The sequence below is a fragment of the Ceratotherium simum genome, chromosome 6 (genome assembly GCF_057802395.1).
Source record: "Ceratotherium simum simum isolate JZ-2026a chromosome 6, ASM5780239v1, whole genome shotgun sequence".
In the NCBI taxonomy this organism is placed as follows: domain Eukaryota; kingdom Metazoa; phylum Chordata; class Mammalia; order Perissodactyla; family Rhinocerotidae; genus Ceratotherium; species Ceratotherium simum.
Genome location: NC_141905.1, coordinates 45,296,732 through 45,320,908, shown reverse-complemented (window position 1 = coordinate 45,320,908; position 24,177 = coordinate 45,296,732). Strand labels below are relative to the sequence as shown.

Genomic DNA, 24,177 nt, shown 5'->3' with positions numbered 1-24,177 from the left:
ACCATGCATAGCAGGGAATTCTTGGGTATTGACAATGGCTTATTTCTTTATTTGCGTATTGGCTATCAGCGGGCTCATTCTGTGAAAATTCATACAGCTATTCAGTATGATTTGTACATATTTCTATATTTAAAAGTTCAACAAAGATTTTATTTAAAGACACGTCAATGACAACCAGAACAGTGTTGTATAGTGAAAACCTGGAAACAATCTAAATGCTTACCAGTAGTAGTTGGTTATATAGATTTTATTTTATACATACAATGGATAATATACAGTACTAAGAACGAACAAACTTCTGTTACAAAGTAATCACATGGATGAGTTCATGAACATAAGGTAGAGTGTAAGAAATGAGACACAAAACACTACATACTACATGATTCCAAGGATGTAAATTTCCAAGATTGGCATAATCCCTCCATTGTGAAAAAAATCAGGATAGTGGTCACTCTCGTGAAGAAGGTTGAATAGCGACTGGCATGATCAAAGGCTAGGCTTCTGGGGTGCTAATTAATTTCTGCTTCTTGCTCTGAGCAGTGATTACATAGGTGTGTTCACCATGTGAAAATTCATTAAGCTGCACAATTATGGTTTCTGCCCTCTTCTGTGTACATATCTCCACGAGACCTTTAATTTAAAAGATGCATGCACACAAACATACACTTGTCTGTAGATGTATGTGGATGTGTATAAATTCAAATGCTATCTGATTAGATGAAACACAGATAATTTTATTTTCTCCTTTCAACTTTTATGTATTTTCCAAATTTTCTCTAAGAAGCCTACATTGCTTTTTTAACAAAGAGCAGTTTAACAAATTTTATTTCTTTAAAAGTTGTGTTAGAGTTAGAACCAGTAAAAAGATGTGTTTTTACAGTGGCAATAGTTCCCAATTTGCCTGAGGGTGAACAAGACATTAAAATTGACAGCCTGGAGCCAAAATCTAAGAGTAGTCAACTAGAGTTTGCTGACTTTCCTTCAAACTGCCTGATCCTCTTTTTGTCAGCCTATCTGTATTTCCCTGTCAATCCATTGTACTGGTTTTCATTCTATTCTTTAAAATTCCCATTTTTGCACTATGGAAAGGGCTGTTTTCAGATTATTTTGGGTCCTCAATCAAAGACTGTGGACTGTAACTGGGTAATATAGAACAGAATGGATCACTAAGTAAACTAAGAAGTCAAATATCAAGTCTACCATTTTTGTGCTATTAGGGGCTGAAATTTATGGACCATGTAGATGTATATCTCCACAGCTTAGTGAATTTTATATAAAATGAAGAATATCCATATCTCTAACAGAAATGTACAGTAATAAACACACATAGAATAATTTCCAGTTTATATATTTCATAAAAAATGGTCTGAAGACCACTTGCATCAGAATCATATGGTTAATCCCTAAAAATGCAGATTTCTGGGCTACACATTAGACCTGTTGAATCTATTCTTTTAAATCTATTGAAATAGTTAGAGATTAGTTAGTTGTAAAGCATAATCATGTAAATTGTTTTGGACTGGTTCAGAAAGATGGCAACAATATGCTTCACTATGCATCTGAGCCTTACAGAATGTTTATGTCTCTTATCAAGGACAGATTTTCAGTTGGGTAAGTTTGAATACTAGGAAATCAACTCAGATCATTTTATGATATATATATAATAAATATATATATGCAAAGACATATATATACATATTCTTTTTAAAAATTTCTATAAACAGGTAATGTTCAAACTAATGTTTATTAGTACATCTAAAATTCCTTTCAATAAAAATGGAGTTTGGGACAATGAGGGTGTATTTTTCAGGATTTGATCATTTTTCTTTTAGGCCAATAGCAAAGGGAAATACATATATTCTGTAATGGCATACTCTTTAAGCAATATTAATCTAAAACACTTTTATTCTTAGCTACAAATCATCCTGTAGCTACAACATCAAGAGCCAGGCCAGCCTGATTCAGATCATACAGTTTCTTTCATGACATAGAGAGGATATCATTCCTACCAGTAAGGCTGACCTAGGATGCTTTCTTCTCTTCTGAGAAAAAAAAGTATTAAATGTAGAGTGTCTTCCAGAAAGGCAGAGAAAGGGGACGTTCTTTCTATTCTGGATTATGGGGAGGAGACGGGAAGACACAGAGAGGACAAGGAGGAGGGATGCAAAGGTTTTCCTCTTCATTTCCCTCACGCCCCCTCCCCATTATTTTGGATCATGTCTTAAGAGAGGAGGCATTGCAGAACCATTCTGAAGAAAGTACTGATAGCTATCAAGAAAGTAAGAGAATTCTGGGTAAAATAGAGGCAGAGCCATGTGGAGCATGTAAGTCTCCAGAGAGGTTCCATGGGAGATCACATCTAATAGGATATGGCAGTGAATGGCAGAGAGAGGTGGCCAAAGAGAGAGGCTTGGTTTTTGTGTGGTAGCTCAGGGATCCTAAATTTCTCAAAGACTCTGAGGTACTGGAAGATTGCTATGTGAGAAGATCTTGGGTGAGGGTAAAGGACCTTGATAGCCAAAGTCAATTGCACATCAGCACTCAGCGATAATGAACACCATCAAATATTCCAAGTTCAGTAAGGAACCAGACAGGATTCAGAAGCCAGCAGTCTAGAGACCAAACCAGACACACTACACAAAACAGAGACCAGCAGAGGTGCAGAGAGATGAGCTGGTTGCCCTCCTCCCAGCATCAAGGACTGGTAAACACATCCTACAGCTACACAATTTTAGGATAAGGGAAGAAAGGAAAAGCTCTATTGGCAGCTTAATTAGTGAGCGAGTATTTACCTTGAAAAGACTTTTTAAAACAGAAGAGGTTGAGGTACTGTTTTAAGTAAGTATGACCCAAACCAGCCTCTCCCTGTCCCCAGCCCAGACACACATTACTGTCTAGTGGGACTCATGAAGATGATTAGATCAGGTATAAAAAATAAAAAAGCTTTCTATTATGTGCACATCTGAATGTAGTGTGTGGAGATTATATATTATAACATTAATATTATATATAATATAAATATAATAGGTTATATAATATAAACATAATAGAAATGAGTAGATCATTATAGATTATCTCACAATTTAAAAAAAATCAAACTTCTGGAAGCTTTAATTCAGAAAACACTAAAATATCAGCATCTTATTCCCAACAACCAAGAAATATAAATCTGTTTTTCAAAGAGAATGAACAAGTGGCTCATTCTCTTTTAAAATTACATGGTCATTTCTTTTTAAAAAATTATACATCGAAATAAATCTATCAATTTTTTCCCCCCAAAATACCGGGAAATAAATAGACAAATAAATATAATTTTACTATTCTATAACCATCTGTATTATGTTCTTAAATTTTGATAAACCAACTATATTCTTCTTGCATAATATATTTTTCCTTTTGCTAATGTTTCCTAAGTTAAGCAGTTAAAGTTCAACTTCTAGATTCTAATTGTTTATTTATATTATCATGTCTAAAAGAAATTTAGGGAATAATGTTAGTTTAAGGCCAAAGCAAAGATGCTAAGCTTACTGCCATTCTGAAATTGTGAAACATCACAAGTATTCACTGTAAAAGCCATAACTGAGTAATTCAAGCTTATAATTCACGAACAGATAGCAAAAACTGTGATAGAATCAAGTTATCTATCATATCTTTTAAGGAGTAAAACAATATTGCTTAACACATAGAAGTTTGTCAGAAATATCCATACTACAGAACAACTTTTGATATTGAATAGGAATGCTTGCCAGTTGGGAAATGACAACTGATAAATTTGTCTTAAAAAAACAAACAAAATCCTGATCGCTATTTGCATATTTATGTCTTTCACTGTGATCTGCATACATATATCTTTTGCTGTGCTATTGGTTGATCAACACAACCACAATCCACAAGCCCTACTTATTAGTTATCTAGCCACTAGTATGGCTACTCATGGATAATAAACATAAGAAGAAATCCGCTAGGTGTGGTTTCTGAAAAAGCTTTGGTTTCCTGTGGAAAAGAGGGCAGACTTTTCTGGCACCGATCTTCACGCTTTGCTCTTCTGAAATGGAGAGCAGATGCCTAGAGTTGCAGTAGCCATCTTGAGACCATTAGGTAACAAGAATGAAGATGAAAGCAAACACCCTATAAATGGCAGAGCAGAAGACAGAGAGCAGGCATCCCTGAACCCCTGCACACTCCCTTTCCTGTCTACCTCTAGATTTCTTTTTTCTTTGTGAGGAAGATCAGCCCTGAGCTGACATCCATGCCAATCCTCCTTCTTTTTGCTGAGGAACACTGGCCCTGGGCTAACATCTGTGCCCATCTTCCTCCACCTTATATGAGATGCCGCCACAGCATGGCCTGACAAGCGGTGCATCAGTGCGCGCCCAGGATCTGAACCTGGGCTGCCAGCTGCGGAGCGCATGCACTTAACCACTACGCCACAGGCTGGCCCCTAGAATTCTTTTTATTTGAGACAAATAAACCCTGCTTTGTTTAACCTCCTGTTGCTTGGCTTCTTGTTACTTATAGCCATATTCCTAAAGGCTAATGCTGCCATTGACTATTGGAGTTCAGCGCATGTCACCCTAAAATATGCTGCTTTGGTATATTGACTATTTTGAGTTAGTTACTTGAAAAAAACCAAATACAGGAAAAACACTCTGACCTTCCTTCTTTTTCTTAAAAGCAAGAGATGAAATTCCTATATGAAAGATGTTCTTCCTATACCAGAAGGAAAGTAACATTCTTACCATTAAGGATAAGAAGTTAAGACTGAGAATTCTATAAAACAGACCTTGTTAAAATAATTTGTATCATCCTTTAGCCTTCCCACGCAGTCACTTTTCCATAATTGCCTCTCTTTGTTCAAACTAATATAAAAGCAAGCAGGTTTCACCATTTTTGGGGGGGGTCTTCATTTTCTTAAGGAGGCTACCACATAATGTAAAACTTGTGATAAAAAAATTTGTATGCTTTCTCCTGTTAATCTGTATTTGTCAGTTTAATTTTCAGACCCTTAAGAGGGTTGGGGAAAACTTTTTCCTCCCTGACATTGTTGATCATATTATATCCATAAACATAATTGTTTTCCCAGATTTTCCAATAAAATGCCGTTTTAGCTCAGATTGGTTGGACTTAGTTTAGCTTAGAGGTAAATAATGTTATAAGAAAGCTTCTAAACAGAGGAAGTCGAGTGTATATCCCTTCAAAAGAAAAAAAAATGTACTTGAGAGCTATCCTATACTCTACTATCGTAAATAAGTAAAATGCAACTGCTTAAAAAACTAACTTATGATGTATAAAATTTTTAATCAAAGTCTATTTCAGCTAAAATGTGAAAATATTGGAATAAAGAATGGTAGCAACTTTCTTAAGGAATTTACAACTTCATAAATTTGCAAATAATTCAAATAAATGTAAATAATTATTAAAATCTAGAAAATATTGTTTTATCTGTATTCATAATAGATGAAGAAATCTAAATATTTATAATAGTGCATTACATGAGATATTTAACTTACATGTATAGATTTTTACAACTATTATTGACAAAGTGAATTTAGAAAAGGGAAAAAATGTAAGAACATCAAGAAAGATTCCTTCAATACTGTCTATAAAAAATTAGCAATGACCAATAGAATATTAGCTCTCTTCTCCCCCAACCCCATTTTGGGGTGGTGAGGGAGGTGATTTTTCATGATGAAATTTTCAAATCATATCTTTATAATTTGTTTTATGCAAATTGCTAGTAATCATTTTGACTTAAGAAAAGTTTATCCATCTGCAGTCTGTGATCACTAAATATCTTTCTTGAAACTCATGATTATTAAAGTTAAAAGGTTAACTCTACTATAACTCTACAAAGAACATAAGTTTAAATGCTTAGATAAGAAAAAGTGCTATCAAAATGTGAGAACATCATTATTTTGTAATCATTCTCTTCTTCAGGAACCCACTATACGTGCCCACATATAAGTCCATCCCTAAAATTATATAAATAATAAAATTAACTGAAGAAGCTTTTGTTTGAAATCTAAATGTTTCATTCTTCACTGATATTCTCAATACAAACTTTTGAAAAGTAAAGCAAATTTACTTAAAAGGATCAGAATGTTAAAGCTCAATGAGACCTTATTGATCATAAGAATGAAAAAATAGAGAAACTAGAATGCTAAGTGACCCAGCCAAAAGAAATTGAAATACACAAGTAAATAACTGAAAAAAATGCTCCAGAAGTAACTAAACCACTAATTTTAACCCAGAATTTAGTTTCAGCTTTTGATGTGGGCAAAACCATTATTAGTAGATTGAGACTATGCCAGATAACTTAATACACTGTTACTTTTCCATCTGTTCTCTTGTATAAGAAATTTTATTTTTAAGGCCAGACTTAAAAGGTCCTAGCTAATACTATTGCCATTAACTTCTGATTTATAATGTGACAAATCTCAAAGCTATATATTATGTTTTATTTTTTTATCCTAATCCTATCCTTTATATATTATATTTTCTGTTTTTCCAACCTAATGGTTAACCTGATGTTCCTTATTAATTTTACTTCACTCTAATTATGTCCCTTACTCTGTGCTGAATAATTCCTCCTCCTCCTTAGAATTTTCCCATTTAGTTATTTCTTAGCCAAGTTACCCATTAAACTTCCTTCGTAAGTCAAATTTTTGAATTATTTTCTTCTTGAGACTCTCGCTATTTTCTTCACATTTCTGACACAGGCACACTATATTAATCAAGGGCTTTGCAAATATAAGAATTAATCTTAGATTTTATTTTTCTTCACTTGTCTAATATCTAAGTGCCTTTTATTGGAGCCACTATTTACTAAAACTGTTCTGTATATTTTATTTTCTACATATAGCTGCTTATCTAATGTTTGGAAAATGGCAAATAGCTTATTATGGGCAGATTATAATTATCAAATTTAATTAATTATTCCTACCTATTGTTCTGATTTTTAATTAAGCTGACAAAACTGCTGGGTATCAGTTTTATATGTTTTTAATCATAGTAAAATTATCTCAACAGTTCTCCTCAAATACATGTGAGGAAAGCATTATATGCACCCTCCCCCCCCAATCTACCATATAAATCAAAGAAGTCATGTGAAGTAAACTGGAGATATGTTGCTATTTTTTTCTTTTTTTTTTTAATTAAAGCTGTAGTGCATGGTTGTGTATCCTAGTTGATAGTTTAGTTTTCTATGTGAGTGACCACCACAGTATGACAACTGACAGATGGCTGGTGTGGTTCTACGACCGGGAAACGAACCCAGATCTTGGTGGTGAGAGCGCAGAATGTTAACCACTAGACCATCAGCACTGGTTCATGGAGATACATTGCTATTTGAATTGGGTAAGCCTTGCTTATATGCTATGCTGAATTTGAAATTATTTCCAGAGAACAGTACTGAGTTAGGCCATAAGCACTTGACTAAAGAAAACACTACCCTGTGGTATAGAAATGGTGAAAAAAACTGTCTAATGACATGTTACAAATAATTGAAATGTTAGAATGCTTAAAAATTAGAATGGTGTTGGTTGTGGGTGAGGTAGTTTGAAGAATGCAATCAAATGATTTTAAAACACACTAGAATGACTAAACAATTTATTTATTCTTAAAACTGATTTTTAGGTGCAAAGGAATTAAAGTCTGTCTTCTCTAGAATTATGCACCTATTTAAACCACTTCAATCATCAAAGATTAGTCAGGATTCTGAGTGCTACTTACAAATACCCTGTGAAATCAATCACCTTGGTTTCCTAAGTACTTCCAGATATTTATCCAGAAATTCCCTTCTGCCTCCACAAAAGTGACATTAAAGGCAACAGGTTCCAACATAGTAAAACTGCCAGAATGCATTTCAGAGTGCTGTGCCCATGAACACAATGGTATACTTCTCACACTAAGTTAGATTTCATCTTCCCCATAAGTTAAGTAAGAATGCCAATCACAAATAGCTATTCTGCCAAGGCAAAGTTGCAACACCATAACAGATTCAGAGTTCAGGTTCATCTATTAAAAGAGCCCAGTGGAGAAAAGAGCACTTCTCTGAGTCATTTAAGAAGTTGCTCCAGGTGAAAAAGAGATTAATTCAAGATTTCATGATTGTAATAAATTGCTTTAGCGTGTAAGACTACAAGGCTCTCTCGGTTTCTTTAATACTATTTTTAAAACCCTTTCCCAGGGAGAGTACTCACCCCATCTGGCCTGCCATCTGAAGCCGTGACGATCAGAATGTAGCGATCGGTGCTTTCCCTGTCCAATGCTTTCCCTAAGGTCAGAATCCCAGTACTAGTGACAGAGAAAACAAAAAACAAATAGAACACAAAAAGATATTACTTTACCAGGAGTCCTTCTACTATTGTGAACTACTTTTGATAGGTGTTTCCCCTTCAGCAAACATAGCTTGAGTACTGAAGATGTATAATTCTAGGATTCATGTTGAAGATTGAAAAAGGCTTTTAAAACTGTTGAACTTCTTAGTAATAATGAAAAATTGCCAAAGCGAATGAGACAAATTAGTTGATTCTCTAGCCTCCAAGACTAAAACAAAACTATGCTTAATTCACTCATTAATCTTGTTTGTGATTATTTCAAAGGTAAAAGGCTCCATTATTCTTTATTCTCAAAATCTCCTAATCCTCTGAGTCAAAGAATAGTTTCTTATAACTAAACTACATTATCATTATCATTCATCATATCATATATCTTCATTATGAAAATGTAAACATCTAAATTCCATCTTTGACAAACACTAGCGATTAAAATTTATTTTTTCTTCTTTCTTAATTTCAAAATAATTGAGGTTTATTGCAGAAAATTAGAAAATAAACAGTGGAAAAATAACATTTTTATAGATATTATGGTTATTTTGTATTCTTTTATTTTCTATTATAACCATATTTAATACACTATAATTGTTTTAAAAAGAAGAATCAAGCTGCACATTTTACATTCTGTTTAAGAAAATATAATTTTGTGAGCATTCACTCTCTCATTTTATAATTTATAAAAATAAATTCTTTTGTCAGTACTCTAACAATTTTGCCATTTTACTGTTCTTTTGAAATTTAAGTGTTTCTTAATTTATTATGCATAACGGGAGATAAATAGCCTTTGGGAAAATTCTCATACTTAGAATATTTTTAATACTACTCCTTACCTTTTTACTGTTCAGAATAAATTCTTCCAGATATTTAAGACTTTATTCACCAATATAATTAGTTTTATAACAGTTTGGTCATTTATAACACTCTCTAAAACAAGTTCTACATTTATATCTTAGATATTACCATCTGACATTGTACATGACATTTTCATTAAGGTCTAACAAGCCCTTACTACGGAAGGGAGGTTATATTAATATAATAAAATATTTATCAAGTATAAAAACATAATTTGTTTCTGATTCACAAAGGGCTTTTATTTCTAATGCAAGTGCTTTTATTGTTATAGTGGAATTTAAGCAATTCCCACCACATATAGTAGTTGAGTACAGAGGACAATACCAATGAATCAAAATCAGAGTCACAGTTACTCTATCTGATTTATTTTGTTGTTGTTGACATGGACTTAAAAAAAATTTCTAAACATATGGTATGACTATGAAAAACTGACTTTGCTTCTTGAATCCCTTAAACTGTTTTGTCAAGATAACTGAAAACCAATTCCCAGAGTAGTTCGTGACAATCAGGTTTGAATCAACTTCCCATGCTACAGATGGTTCAGATAATCTCATTCTAAGATAACATTCAAAGAGAAAGTAAGATATCTATTTGTTCTGAGACTTATGCACAAGTAACTTAAGAAATAGAAAATCTGAAAACCTAGCCATAGTACAATGAAGAAAGAAGAAAACTGAGTTATTGTCCTCTATTTTTTCTCCTCAGTTTAACGTTCAAGACTCTCTATTCTTTCTTGTACGTTAAATTAGAAAATCACTAGAAATTTATATAGTATTCCCACTTAGAGCCACATTACACACCAACAGCTAATTTTTCACAGCCTGGTGATTATAATGGAGATAGTTTTTTGCTTAAGATAACGTGTGCTTCGTGTCACAATGTAGTAGGAAGTTGCACAGGATATTTGGGCGATGGAGAAGGAGAGAAAGAATAGGTAATGTTTTTTGGTATTGATAGTTGAAAGACCAGTTTATGGGAACACAAGCATCATTCCATGAAGTTCCAGAAATAACCAGCAAGGAGAAGTCTTACCACCAGCTGGATGGAAGCTATCAGACCGAGATATACCGGGCTGCATTTAGGAATGCAGTAAATCTTATAGCATATATTAAAAATACATAAGATTCATTTCTGATAAGTGCTACCTAATCATCAAGGGCTATGTAAATTTTGCATGATTAAAAATGTATTTCACAGGAGTGATGTCAGTGAAAATGGTGAAGTAGGCAGCTCCAAGAGATGATTTCTTCTTCACAAAAACATCAAAAAATGAAGCAGGAAGAATCAAAACCAACTTTAATAGAACTCCAGAAAACAGTCAAAGGATGACAGCAACTAAGTGAAGGCAGAATCAAGAAAAATGCAACTTAAAAATGGTAGTGAAGCTTTGTGGCATTTTTACTTGTCTTTGTGCCACTGCTCCCTGGCTTGGAGTAGTCTTGAAAATGGCAGTCAACATTCCCAGTATGACACCCTGGTCCCCATTTTGGGAGGGAGCAGAGCTATCCTTATTCACAAAAAAATTGTGTTTGTCTATTCTAAGTGATCTGGAGGTTGCCTGAAGGAATAATACACGGTGCTTGTCTGTTTTGCCTAACTCAAAACTCACTCAAGGCAGAAAAGCAGTGGGTATACCTGGAAAACACTGTAAGACAGGAAATAAGCGGCAGCCATCTGAGGCAAAAAGATTACAATTGAGGCATACAATGGGGCACCAAAAGCCAGGGAAGAAAAGCTGGTAGAGAGGTTCTTGGGAAATCAGAGCATTCAAAAGCGCCCATTGATACTGGGGAATACAGACTAACGGAACAGAGTTGAGAGTCCAGAAATAAACCCATACATCTGTTGCTAACTGCTTTTCAATAAGAATGCCGAGAACATTCAATAGGGAAAGAATAGTCTCTTCAACAAATGGTGCTGGGGCAGTTGGAGATCTACATGCAAAGGAATGAAATTGGACTCTCACACCAAACTGGATCAACAATCTAAATATAAGAACCGAAACCATAAAATTCTTAGACAAAAAACGTAGGGTAAATCTTCACGACCTTAGATTTAACAATGGATTTTTAGATATGACACCAAAAGCTTGAGAAGCAAAGGAAAAACAAATATCTTAGACTTCATCAAAGTCAAAAACTTTCATGCATCAAAGGACATTATCAATAAAGTGAAAAAACAAACCTACAGAATGAGAGAAAATATCTGCAAACCATATATCTGATAAGAGTCTGGTTTCCAATATATATAAGGGATTCACAAAAAGACAAACAATTAAAAAATAGGCAAAGAACTTGAATACAGTCATGGTCACTTAATGATGGGGATTCATTCTGAGAAATACATCGTTAGGCAATTTCGTTGTTGCATCAACACCATAGAGTGTACTGAAGGGGAACAAAATTTGCCACGTCAAAATGTGTCTCTTTAAAATGAGGATTATTTTAGGCTGATTATTATTATTATTTTGTTTTTGGTGAGGAAGATTCTCCCTGAGCTAACATCCACTGGCAATCTTCCTCTTTTTTTATTTTTTTTGCTTGAGGAAGATTAGCCCTGAGCTAACATTTGTGCCGATCTTCCTCCATTGTGTATGTGGGATGCCTCCACAGCATGGTTGATGAGTGGAGTAAGTCTGCACCCAGGATTTGAACCTGTGAACCCAGGCCACCAAAACAGAGCACGTAGAACTTTAACCACTTGGCCACGGGGCTGGCCTCAGCTGATTATTTTTAAGAAACAAAAGACTCAGAAAGTTTTTCTTGTTACCTCCCCCTGACTGCCTCAAAGAATCTAGATTTAAAAAACTTGTTTCAAGAAGTGAGCTCTCACCTGAGCATAACATGAACCAGGTGTAGAGAAGGAGGAACATAGAAAAGCCTGTTTGTTGGGCTCCCCTCTGTATTTCTCTGTTTTGGTGTGGCCAAACACTTGCTTTCCAAACTTTTGCTCCTTTTCACCTACCTGTGAATTGCCTTCCTTCTCTTTGAAGTCCCTGATTTTCCCCATCTCCAACATCTTCTTTTGTCCTTAGTTGAGGATGGAATTTAGGGTGAGGGCTTCAGCCATTTTGGCAAATTACCCTCTTTTCCTAGATTTCTCTCATGTATACATGTTATTAAACTTTTGTTTGTTTTTCTCCTGTTAATCTGTCTCATGTCAATTTAATTCTTAGACCAGCCAGAAGGACCTAGAAGAGTAGAGAAAAATTTCTTCCTCCCCTACAGTACTTCACAAACTTAGATGGTATAGCCTACTACACACCTAGGCTATACGGTACTAATCTTATGGGACCACTGTCATATATGTGGTCTATCGTTGACCGAAACGTTGTTATGTGGCACATGGCTGTAGATATTTCTCCAAAGAAGATATATGAATGGCCAACAAGCACATGAAAAGATGCTTAACATCATGAGTTATCAGGGAAATACAAATCAAACTTACGATGAAATACCCCTTCACACCCATTAGGATGGCTATAATTAAACAAGACAAAACAAAACAAATGGGAAAATAACAAGTGATGGTGAAGATGTGGAGGAATTGGAACCCTTGTACATTGCTGGTGAGAATGTAAAATGGTTCAAGTATTGTGGAAAACAGTTTGGCAGTTCCTAAAAAAGTAAATATAGGATTACAATACGAGCTAGCAATTCCAATTCTAGGTATATACTCAAAAGAATTGAAAATGGGTACTTGCATGTACGTCTGTGTTCATAGTAGCAGCATTCACAATAGCCAAGCATAGAAAAACAGCCCAAATGTCCATCAATTTATGAGTGGATAAACAAATTGTTGCGTATACGTACAAAGGAATATTATGCAGCTGAAAAAAGAAACTAAGTACTGATACCTGCTGCAACATGGGCAACATTAGGCTAAGTGAAAAAAGCCAGACACAAAAGGTCACATGTTGTATGATTCCATTTATATGAAATATCTAGAATAGATAAATCCTTAGAGACAGAACATGAATTGTTGGTTACCAGGGGCTGAGGGGAAGGGCAGGTGAGCAACTGCTTAGTGGGTTTGGGTTTCCTTTTGGAGTGACGAAGATATTTTGGAACTAGATAGAGTTGGTAGTTGTATAACACTGTGAGTCTACTAAATGGCACTGTATTATTTACTTTAAAATGGTTATTTTATACTATGTGAATTTCACCTCAATTATGTTTATTATATTGCACAGAATTCCCTCACCAGACTTGAAGGCTACATTTCTGAAATGTATTATGCTTGATAAAATCAAGCTCTTTTAGACAATGAGTTGGTTTGCATAAGCAAAAAAGTGGTGTCCAAAGGTTGTTTAAACAATGTAAATAGATAATAGTAAAGGGTATTTACTTCCAAACAAACCAATCTGCTAGCATTTAAAACCTGCTTCTATTAGTAACCATTTTCTCAAATTGCATTGTTTATTAGGAAATATTATAGGAGCATCATTATAGACTGAGAGAGACTTTCTCACAGGTTTCATGCTTTGTATTCTATATTTCTTTTAAACTTTTTCAGTGCATTCTACCAGTTGTGATTTAACATTATTTACACTTACAAGTGTCTGAGCCTTTAACAGATTTATCATGTTGCTTTTGGGCATCATGTTTCAGACCTTATAATGATATTTAGTGAGGTTAGAGTGTACTTCAGAATATATGATTACTTTAAGTTTGACATGCTATTCCACATTACATAGTAATTGGTGATTAATAAACACAGGCTAATAGAATGAGTTAGGTAATGGTAGCAGTTCAGGGAAAAGATGGTGGCACACTGAACTAAGGTGGTAGAATGAATCGTGTAAGAAGTAGTTTGATTTGAGTGTATATTTTGAAAGAAGAGCTGAACGAAAAGAAAATGCACATGATCTTTCTTATATGCTATTTAATCTTCAACGCTATCATCAAGTTCAAACTGATGTGAAAAACATAATCAAGCTTCAAATTCAAGCTTTAAATCGAAAATAAATTTAGTTACATAGAAAGAAATGAAAATGCCAGTGAAGATAAAAAATTTTCAGATAAAATTTTAACAAGGGGCAGAAATAACTCTTTGAGGTTCTCTTGTTTAGCACTTAGCCTTTAAGTGTTATATCACCTACCCTATGCTACAATGATGACAATCCGTAAGAACTCCTCAACTTCCTGCAATAAATAACTTAAATATTTGGCCATCATACTTATAGAGGAAGTTTCTTTACATTTTACTTAAATGTTTACTTATATATGAATAGTTGTTGAATAAATATTTGCTGAATCACAAGTGACTAACCACACAGACACTGAAAAATTATTAAAATAATGCATTATGCTACAGAACCATATGGATTTGGCTATTTAATACATTTAATAATAATTAAATATTGAATGATTTTCATAAATGGCTGTGATCTTTTTTAAGGAACAAGGCCTTTTCTTTAAAGAGTGAATTTCTGTCTTGGCTATATGACAAATCCAATTCATAAAAATGTATATTACAATTCAATACTTTGTAAATTCATACTAGCATTGAATTGGTTATTCATTACTATTAATATTTTTTAAAGAATTACAAAAAGTTTTTGGCACATTTTTATTTCAATGGAAAAAGGTAAAGTAATGGTATTGAAATGATGATTATTGGTAAGATTTGCATCATAGCATAAAATAATATAATATTTAGGGGCCAGCCTGGTGGCATAGTGGTTAAGTTCATGCGCTCCACTTTGGTGGCCCGGGGTTCTCAGGTTCTCATCCTGGGCATGGACATACACACCGCTCATCAAGCCAGGCTGTGGCAGCATCCCACATACAAAATAGAGGAAGATTGGCACAAATGTTGGCTCAGGGACAATCTTCCTCAAGCAAAAAGAGGAAGATTGGCAACAGATGTTAGCTCAGGGCCAATCTTCCTCACACACACACACAAAATATATATATATATATACACACACATATATATATATAACGTTTAAAGTAAACAATGAACTTTGTTTTAAGAATAAAACATAACCAAAAACACTTTGCATGAACTGAAACATCGATAAGGCAGAACATTATTTCTTTTCCACTATTTCTGAAAGAGTACCTAAATTATTCAAATCCTTAAAACTTACAGAGAAGTGGTGGTGCAAATTCACACAAGTTTCAAAGGGGGAAGGGATTGACATTTCAAGTTTTCCCCCATTTCAAATGTGTTGAAATATGTTGCTAATGGTTGAGGCTAGCCTGTAAATGTCAATGAGAACAACAGCAATGAGGTCGCTGAAATAAAATGAACATAGGATAGAAGGCAATGGCCCAGTGTATTGGACCCTAAATCAAGAATGATCATCTAAAGAGACCATGCAGGGGCCAGCCCTGTGGCCCAGTGGTTAAGTTTGGTGCACTCTGCTTCGGTGGCCCAGGTTCACTGGTTCAGATGCCAGGCATGGACTTACACCAATTGTCAGCCATGCTATGATGGCAACCCATATAGAAAATAGAGGAAGACTGACACAGATGTTAGCTCAGGGACAATCTTCCTCAAGCAAAAAAAAAAAAAAAAGAGGAAGATTGGCAACAAATGCAGAGCGAATCTTCCTCAGCAAAAAAAAAGAGAGAGAGACAGAAAGACCATGCAAGCATCACGAGGACCTGACCTATTCTAGCTGTCCTGGAAGCAGTTAGCATTGAAGGAGATGGCCTTCTGAATTGACCTAAGAGCTGTAGTATTAAGAATTGTGGTCAATTTAGACCAAGAGGATGCTGCATTGACATCTTTCACACCTTAAAGAACCTCTGTGACCTAGCTAGTTGTCTCTTTGGTTTCAAAAGCAGAGATGAGAGAAATAGTAGAGAAACACTTTCTAGGTAGAAGCACAAGTGGAAAATTTCTTTGGTAAAATTGGTGGCTCGTCAGATTTCACAACCAGCAGTTGTAAAATCTTTCAGCATCAAGAGAAAAACTGATAAACACAGGAATGGAAATGCTTAACAGAGAGAGTAAGACCTGGGCTTCCTGCTCACCTGGGCAGGTGAAAGCTTCATTGTTGTCTTTTAACAGTTTTATTAATATATAATTTACACATCATCAAATTCACCCATTTAAAGTATACAATTAAATGAATTTTAGAATATTTACAGAGTTGTTCAATCATTACCACAATCAGTTTTAGAACATTTTCATCACTGGATCCGTTAGCAGTCACTCCCCATTCTCCCCCAACCTCAGCCTCAGACAACCACTAGTCTACTTTTTGTATCTATAGATTTGCCTATTGCAGACTCTTCATACAAATGGAATCATACCATATGTGGTCTTTTGTGGATGACTTCTCTCGCTTAGCGTAACTTTTTCAAGGTTCATCTATGTTATAGTATATGTCATTACTTCTCTTTTATTGACAAATAATATTCCATTGTATGGATATACATTTTGTTAATCCATTTGTCTGTAGATGGACATTTGAGCTGTTTCTGCATTTTGCTATTGTAAATAATTCTGTTAGGAGCATTTTTGTGCAACTTTTTATGTACATGTATGTTTTCATTTCTCTTGAGTACATACAACTAGAAATACTGGATTATATGGTAACTCTATGTTTAACATTTAGAGGAAATAACAAATTGTTTTCCAGAGTGCATATTCTACATTCCCACCAGAAACATATGAGGATTCTAATATGTCCTCCTCCTCACACATAGCCGTTATTTCCTTTCTTTTTCATTATAGACATTCTTAGTGGGTATGAGTGGTATCTTTTTTGTGATTTTAATTTGCATTTCCCTCATAACTAGTGATCATGAGTATATTTCCATGTGCTTATTGGCCATTCATATATCTTCTTCAGAGAAATATCTATTTGAATTCTTGTCCATTTTTATTTGGATTATTTCTCTGTTTATTTTTGAGTTATAATAGTTCTTTACATGTTCTTGATGTATGTTCCTTATCATATACACTATTTAAAAATATTTTCTCTCAGTCTATTGGTTGTATTTCACTTTCTTGATGGTGTTCTTTGAAGCACATTTTTTTCAAATTGTGATGCAATCCAACTTATCAATCATCTCATTGGTCACTTGTGCTTTTTGTGTCCTACCTAAGAAAGTATTGCCTAATCCAAATATGAAGATTTACTTCTGTATTTCTTAGACTTGTATAGTTTTATCTCTTTTATTTAGGTCTATGATCCTCTTTGAGTTAATTTTTTGTGTGTGTGTGAGGAAGATCGGCCCTGAGCTAACATCTGCCAATCCTCCTCTTTTTTGCTGAGGAAGACTGGCCGTGGGCTAACATCCATGCCCATCTTCCTCCACTTTATATGGGACACCACCACAGCATGGCTTGCCAAGCAGTACGTCGGTGTGCACCCGGGATCCTAACTGGCGAGCCCCAGGCTGCTGCAGCAGAGCGCGCGCACTTAACCACTTGCACCACCAGGCTGGCCCCCTCTTTGTGTTAATTTTTGTGAATGGTATGAGGTAAAGATCCAACTTCATTCTTTTGCATGGCATCCCAGCTTCATTTGTTGAAAAGATTATTCTTTCCCAACTGGATAGTCTTGGTCCTTTTTTTGGAAATCTATTGACCTTAAATGTTACGGGTTATTTCTGGACTCTTAAGTTGGTCTCAGTGATCTATACACTTATTTCTATACCAGTACCACACAGTTTTGATTACTGTTAAAGTATCCCTTTAAAAAAGTTTTCTCTCTTTAAGGATGATTATAAATTATAGCTAATTTATGATTTCTATGTACCTAGGACAGAAAATTCAAAACAGTTGTCTTGTCATTTTTTAAATGGAAGTTTATTCGTCTATGAAATCGAGAAGTCTGGGAAGTACCATTTCCAGGCATACTAACTCATGGTTGTAATATCCTGTTCAATGTGAAATTGCAGGAGTTCCTTACAAGACCAAGTAACCACACACGGTTCCCTTGATTTGACATTATGTACCACCTGTTCCTGAGACTGAAGCAGTGCCTAACTCATTTGTCAAATTTTTCACTTTACAATCATGGGCTAAGTTAGGGTTTCTATTCTCTCAGGGAGTAAAATCACCTATAACCACACAGAAAACATCAGAAAGGTAGCAATCACGGCTCTTTAGCAACCAGCCACATTTGACAGCAGAACAGCTACTTTCCTATTGCATGGGGGAAGCAAATGAACTCGCTGCAAACCTCAGTGCCTTCTCTAACGCCTGTTCCAAGTTTTCTCAATAGTTATGATTAACATTATCTCTGACATGTTCAGAGAGGTGAGTAGATAGACTCAAAGAGGCTTAGCATGAGCATATAACATTTTTATGTTAGCTTTTTTAGAATATACCTACATTACTCAAAAATTGAAGGATGGCCTTTGGTGGTACCTTAAATATGTTGAAATTACACTTTGTCTTACAAAATTCCCTTCAAATGACCAGTTTAGTGCCAAGTTACTCTTTATAGAAATGCCCTTGTTATTATGAGTAGCTGACAACTTTAAAGAGATCTAATTAATCCCAGGTTATGCCTGCAAATGAAATGTTTCCACCTCAGTGGATTTTACCTAGTAAAAATGTTTAAAATAAATAAATAGTCTCGTGGGTAAGATTTCTGGATTCAGAATTATCCCCCTCCAGCTCTCATTAACATTCATAGGGAAAAAAAAGTAAAATAAAATTATAAACAGCTGAAAGCCTCTGATTAGAAGGCTTCTTGCTACCAGTACATTGTTTAACATTTAAAAAAGGAAAAAAATCAATTTAGAAATCATTTTTAACTTACGTTTCTGAAAGATTAAAAACTCGCTGAGGATCTCCATTCTCAATGGCATACGTTATTGGGTCTCCCTCTCGATCAGTTGCCTTCAGAGAGAAAACATAATTCAATTATCAAGTAATTGATATGGCTCCTATTCAGTACAGTGTAATATAGAAGCTTGAAACTAATAGCACAGAATATCCATGACACTCTTAAAAAACAAAGATTAAAAAATGGGCTCATGGCAAGATGTAAAATTAAGAATTTTATATCTGATCTCAGCATTTCTGTCATTTTAGCTCATCTGAAAGTAGTAACAGTGAATAAGAACAATATCTTTTGACTGTATACATACTCTTACCTTGTAGGGAAACACAGTAATGATTTTCCTAAGGTTTATGTATTTAATTTTACATGAGTCGATCTCTACAATTTAAACAAATGTGTTAAACTACATAAATGTTTAGTGTCAAGAAATTATTTAATGTGCTTTTTTTTCTTTTTCTGCTCAGAATATATCGAGTCAGTAAAGCTATTTGATCAAGAATCCTCAATCTGCAGCCAGAGAGCCTTAATTCAAAATCAGGCTCCACTTCCTAATTGTGTCATTATTTTTCAGTTTCTTCATTTGTAAAACGAGAACTATAACACTACAAAAGTTAATCGATGTTGGGAGGTTTAATTGAAATCATCTATGTTCAGACACACAGACTAACATCTGTCACATTGTAAGTTTCCAATATTAACCTTTTTTTTCCCCTCCTTCACTCAAGTCAGAGAAGATAAAACCTGTAGCTTCTGACTTTGAGTTTTGAGTTTCTCTGACCCAAAATAAAGGCACACACTCTATTTTGTGCCAGCGGAGTCTAGAATTTGACCTTCTTAAACATCCAATAGTTTCCTTTTCCAATGAGCTATTAAGTTGCCTTATGGAAACATAGATGAAGAAAGAAATCTGGATGATATAAAAAAGGAATGTGAGAGGAATCTGCCCAAGCCTGACATTAGGAAGAGGGGAAATATCTGAGAACAGGCTAGAGGAATTTCACTGAGATACCAACCTCTCTAACTGACAGGCACTGTCCTGGGGTTGGCAGAACCTAAGAAAGGAGTAGTTGTGTGGGGTCCTTTCAACAACTGGACAATAACTCTTCCAGCCAGAAGAGTCCAACTGTGAAATCCCATGTCCAGATCAGCAAGGAGGGGCACTGTTTCTACTGGTACATCAGGTGGCTTTGGCATGCAATACATAGCCTGGGTCATAGAGCAGCCTCTCAGTGACCACAATGGATGGATAGCCAGAAGCCTCTCTTGGGCCACATAAACTCGAGAGTCCAGGGACAACTGAATAGTAACAGATAATATTTACTAAGTGCCAGGTTCTGTGGGAGAAGCTTTGAAGGATTATTTAATCTGTGCCTCACAGAAAGGTTTCTTTCATGAAACATGTCCTTTACACGACTTCCATAGCATTATATTCTCCTGCTTTTAATTTTACCTTATTGGCTACTTCTCATTTTCCTCTGCTGATTTCTCCTCATCTATAAGACATATTTACATTGGAGCGCTCCAAAGGTTTATCCTTTGACTTCACTCAGTCACTTCATCCAATTGTACAGCTTTAAAACTATCTGCATGCTGAAGACTTTCATACTATTTTGAAGCCAGCCCTTTCCTCTGAATTTCAGGTATATCCAATCGCTTACTTGAATCTCCAACCAGACGAATCATAAGCATCCCCAATTTAAAATGTTAAAAGTCTCAAATCTTGATCTCTCCCCTACTCCTCTCCTCCTCCAGAAAACAACAACCTACTGCTTTCGGGCTTCATTATCTCAGTAACTAGTGGCAACTACATCCACTACTTGTTCAAGCCTCATGTCTTGACCTTAACTGCTCATTCTTACTCCCCAGTGCAACCCATCAGCAAATCCCATCGGATCCATTTTTAAAATACTTGCGGTATCTGGCTACACCTGTACTCCTTCCCTGCTACCATCTTCCTCTTGGATTGTGGTAACAGCCATTTTAATGGTGGCCCTGCTTTCCTCCTTGCACCCTCACTGCAGTCAGTTTCTAATTAGGCAGACAAAGTGATCATTTTTTTGAGGCCAAAATTTTACTTCTTTTAGGTAATGCTATTGCGTTATTATATACACACACTCACACACACACACCGAGATAAAAAGGAAATAAGTAAAATAGTAGAATACAATGAAATTATAATAAACTACCTGGGGTAATATCTTCCACTGAAACATCACATTACTATCTAAATCTAAAATTTTAAATTTTATTAAATGAATTATTATGGAAGTCTAAGAGTAGAGAGTAAGAAACAAAAGAAAAAAAGAAACACACTCAACGGGACTGATAATAGATGCTTGATATTTTCCCCTTGTTTTCTGTTCTTTGCCAGATAAGTATTACCAAAAAAGATAAAAGGGAACTCCAAATAATGATACTCAGTTAACCTTCTGAATAAACACAGAATTATCCCATAGCTGGAAACTGTATTCTATCTCTAAAAAGCTCACACTAAACATTTTCTGTTTTTCTTTTCTCTTTTAGTCAGTCATTTTTACCTGTCCTATTGTTATAGATATTACCAATTTCTTTTTGCTTGTTCATTGGTACGTAGTGGTGGTTGTTTCTTGAGAGAGAATTTATTGTGTGTTTTCATAAAAGCCAGAAGAAACAGATTCTGAAGCAAGAGAGCTTTGTGTAAATAATTTTAAGTCCGGATTAATGTTGAACCTTTCTTCTAATGTATCAGATCTACACTAATATTTAATATTTCTGTGGGATGAGAGTACTGTGAATTTTGTGTCATTTTATTTATATGTCATTATTTTTTATGTTCCTAAAATAATAAAGAGGAATTCCTAGAAGATTCTCAATTTTTCCAGCCAAATTAATTACTTTCAATCCCTGAGGTACCTCAAAATATTTCTTCAGTTTTGTTTGACCATTCAAATATCTGAGGCTTTTAAGGGTCGTGAAAGCCAAAAATTTGCCAACTTCATGCTTATGTGAGGTTGTGTGTGTAATGGAAAGTTTACGGACCCAAGATTTAGAAGGAAATCCTTATTTGATTATTTTCTTCCTTTTATCCTCTTAGTCAATCCTTTGTTGTTGTCTCAGGACCTGTGGCAAATGGTGTAGTAATTAGGGAGGATTCACAATTTCTCAGTCAGCTAAGCAAGGGGGAATTGTGCTATCTGGATCAGAGTTCTGAAATCTATCCACTACATGTGTTAGCACTTGTATAAATACTATATGCCTGTATTTGCCAATATCTAAAAGGAGAAATAATGCATAAAAGGAATAATTGAAAAAGTCAACAGAAGCAATGATTCTTAGAGTATTAAGATTTGATCATGCACATATATGTGCCCTAAAATATATCTCTAAAAACATTTTTTAAGTGGTTTTTTTATATATAAGAGTCTAGTCAGTCTTCTTTAAACGGTGGGCAGAAATTTATATATGATATCGAATAATGAATCCTTAAGTTAAAATTTATTGACCACTTACCACATGTCAGGAATTGTATTTGCATTCCTTGTCACATTTAAGCCGCATAGTAACCTTACAGGTAAATGGGAAATGCAAAACACTTCGATTATATTACTTACTGCCACCATTCCAATTAGAGTTCTCCATAATTTGCTTAATTGGAAGATACATCTTTTTTATCTTAACTGTTTCATCTTTAAAAAGGAGAGTGTAGTGTTATTTAATATTTTCTATAATATAAGAGATAGGAATTACTTATCCTTAGTACAAAAATATTTCCTATTCCTTTATTTTTGATCAAGTCCAATCTGAGCCCTTTATTCAAGGTCTGAGAGTAGTATGGTAGCAGACATCTTCCCTGGGCTTATCACAGAGTTTACCGGTGGGCTCTGGAGCCATCCACCCGGGTCCAGCCCTAGCTGTACCATCTCCTATCAGGCAAGATAGCTAACTACAAAATGAAGATTATAATAATAACACCTACAGTATTCACTCATTAATTTAACAAGTATGTATTGAACATCTACACTATGTTAAGCACTGGGACTTCAACAATGAACAACAAAGACAAAAATTCTTTCTTTGTGTAGCTTACATTGGAGTAGGAAGAGACAGAGAAAAAAATAATTAATTAAAATATATGGTTTTCAGATCCATATAAATGCTACTAAAATATACAATAATTCAGAAAGGACGTAGAGGGAGGGCAGGAGGAGGGTTTATACTTATATAGGTTATCAGGAAAATGCAAACAACTTGTAAAATGTAGAAAGCAGTTAGTCTTTCTAGTCTACTCAACCAGATTACTCGCTGCATCTAAATTCAGGCCCCCCTTTTTTCAGAAGCACCAATAGGGACACAAAAACATTTATCTAAATAAGCAATGTGCTTAGACACTGGAAAATAGGAATTTTGAAAAAAGAAAACAAATCTTGGGGCCGGCCTGGCGGCGCAAGCAGTTAAGTGTGCGCGCTCCGTTTCAGCAGTCCAGGGTTCGCCGGTTCGGATCCTGGGCGCACACTGACACACCGCTTGGCAAGCCATGCTGTGGCAGCGTCCCATATACAGTGGAGGAAGATGGGCACGGATGTTAGCCCAGGGCCAGTCTTCCTCAGCAAAAAAAGAGGAGGATTGGCAGATGTTAGCACAGGGCTGATCTTCCTCACAAGAAAAAAAAGAAAACAAATCTTCTCCAAACTAATATTCTGTTCATGTTAAAGATGAATACAGCCATCAAATACCATCTGGTGGAGTGCACTTTATGCACACAGAATAATTCTACACATATCACAGGACATTAAGGCAAAGTATCTTCCCTTAGGGATTCTAAAATAGATAGAAATCAACTGGTTTAGATGATCTTTTCTTTTCTCACTTAGCCAAACAAGTCTGATTTATGTTATTAAACTACTTGAGAGCAAGAACTGAAGCTTTCAATTCAGTACAGCAGTGTTTCCAAAAATGTCTGTGTGCACTCCTGGTGTTAAATTGTTGGCCCTTTAACAAAATGCTAGTATTCATGAATATATTTCAATGTGAATTAATGCATACTTTTTTAGGTCAAGTAGTGTTGTTTTGTCATTTATGATTCTGATATACTATTTCCTTTTGGCAATAAGTTCATTTATGTAAAAAAGTTTATTCAATTTTATAAAAAATATAAAGTAAATAATATGATAAATAAAATAAGCATATATAACATATCTGAAACTTGGAAATGCAGCTAATCTAGATTGACACTGTAATACATGAGCATACCTT

At 35.0% G+C, this 24,177-nt stretch overlaps 1 protein-coding gene across 7 annotated transcripts in view; it reads right to left on the bottom strand.

The window, feature by feature from the left end:
* The window catches only part of PCDH15 (protocadherin related 15), a 1,681,754-nt gene that overhangs the window by 248,653 nt on the left and 1,408,924 nt on the right, over positions 1-24,177 (bottom strand). For all 7 annotated transcript variants that reach the window (XM_087432193.1, XM_087432194.1, XM_087432195.1 and 4 more), the window contains 2 exons: positions 18,922-19,001; positions 8,202-8,295 (listed from right to left, as the gene is read on the bottom strand). In XM_087432193.1, coding sequence (XP_087288319.1) covers positions 8,202-8,295; positions 18,922-19,001 — 174 coding nt within the window. The remainder of the gene's footprint in view (positions 1-8,201; positions 8,296-18,921; positions 19,002-24,177) is intronic.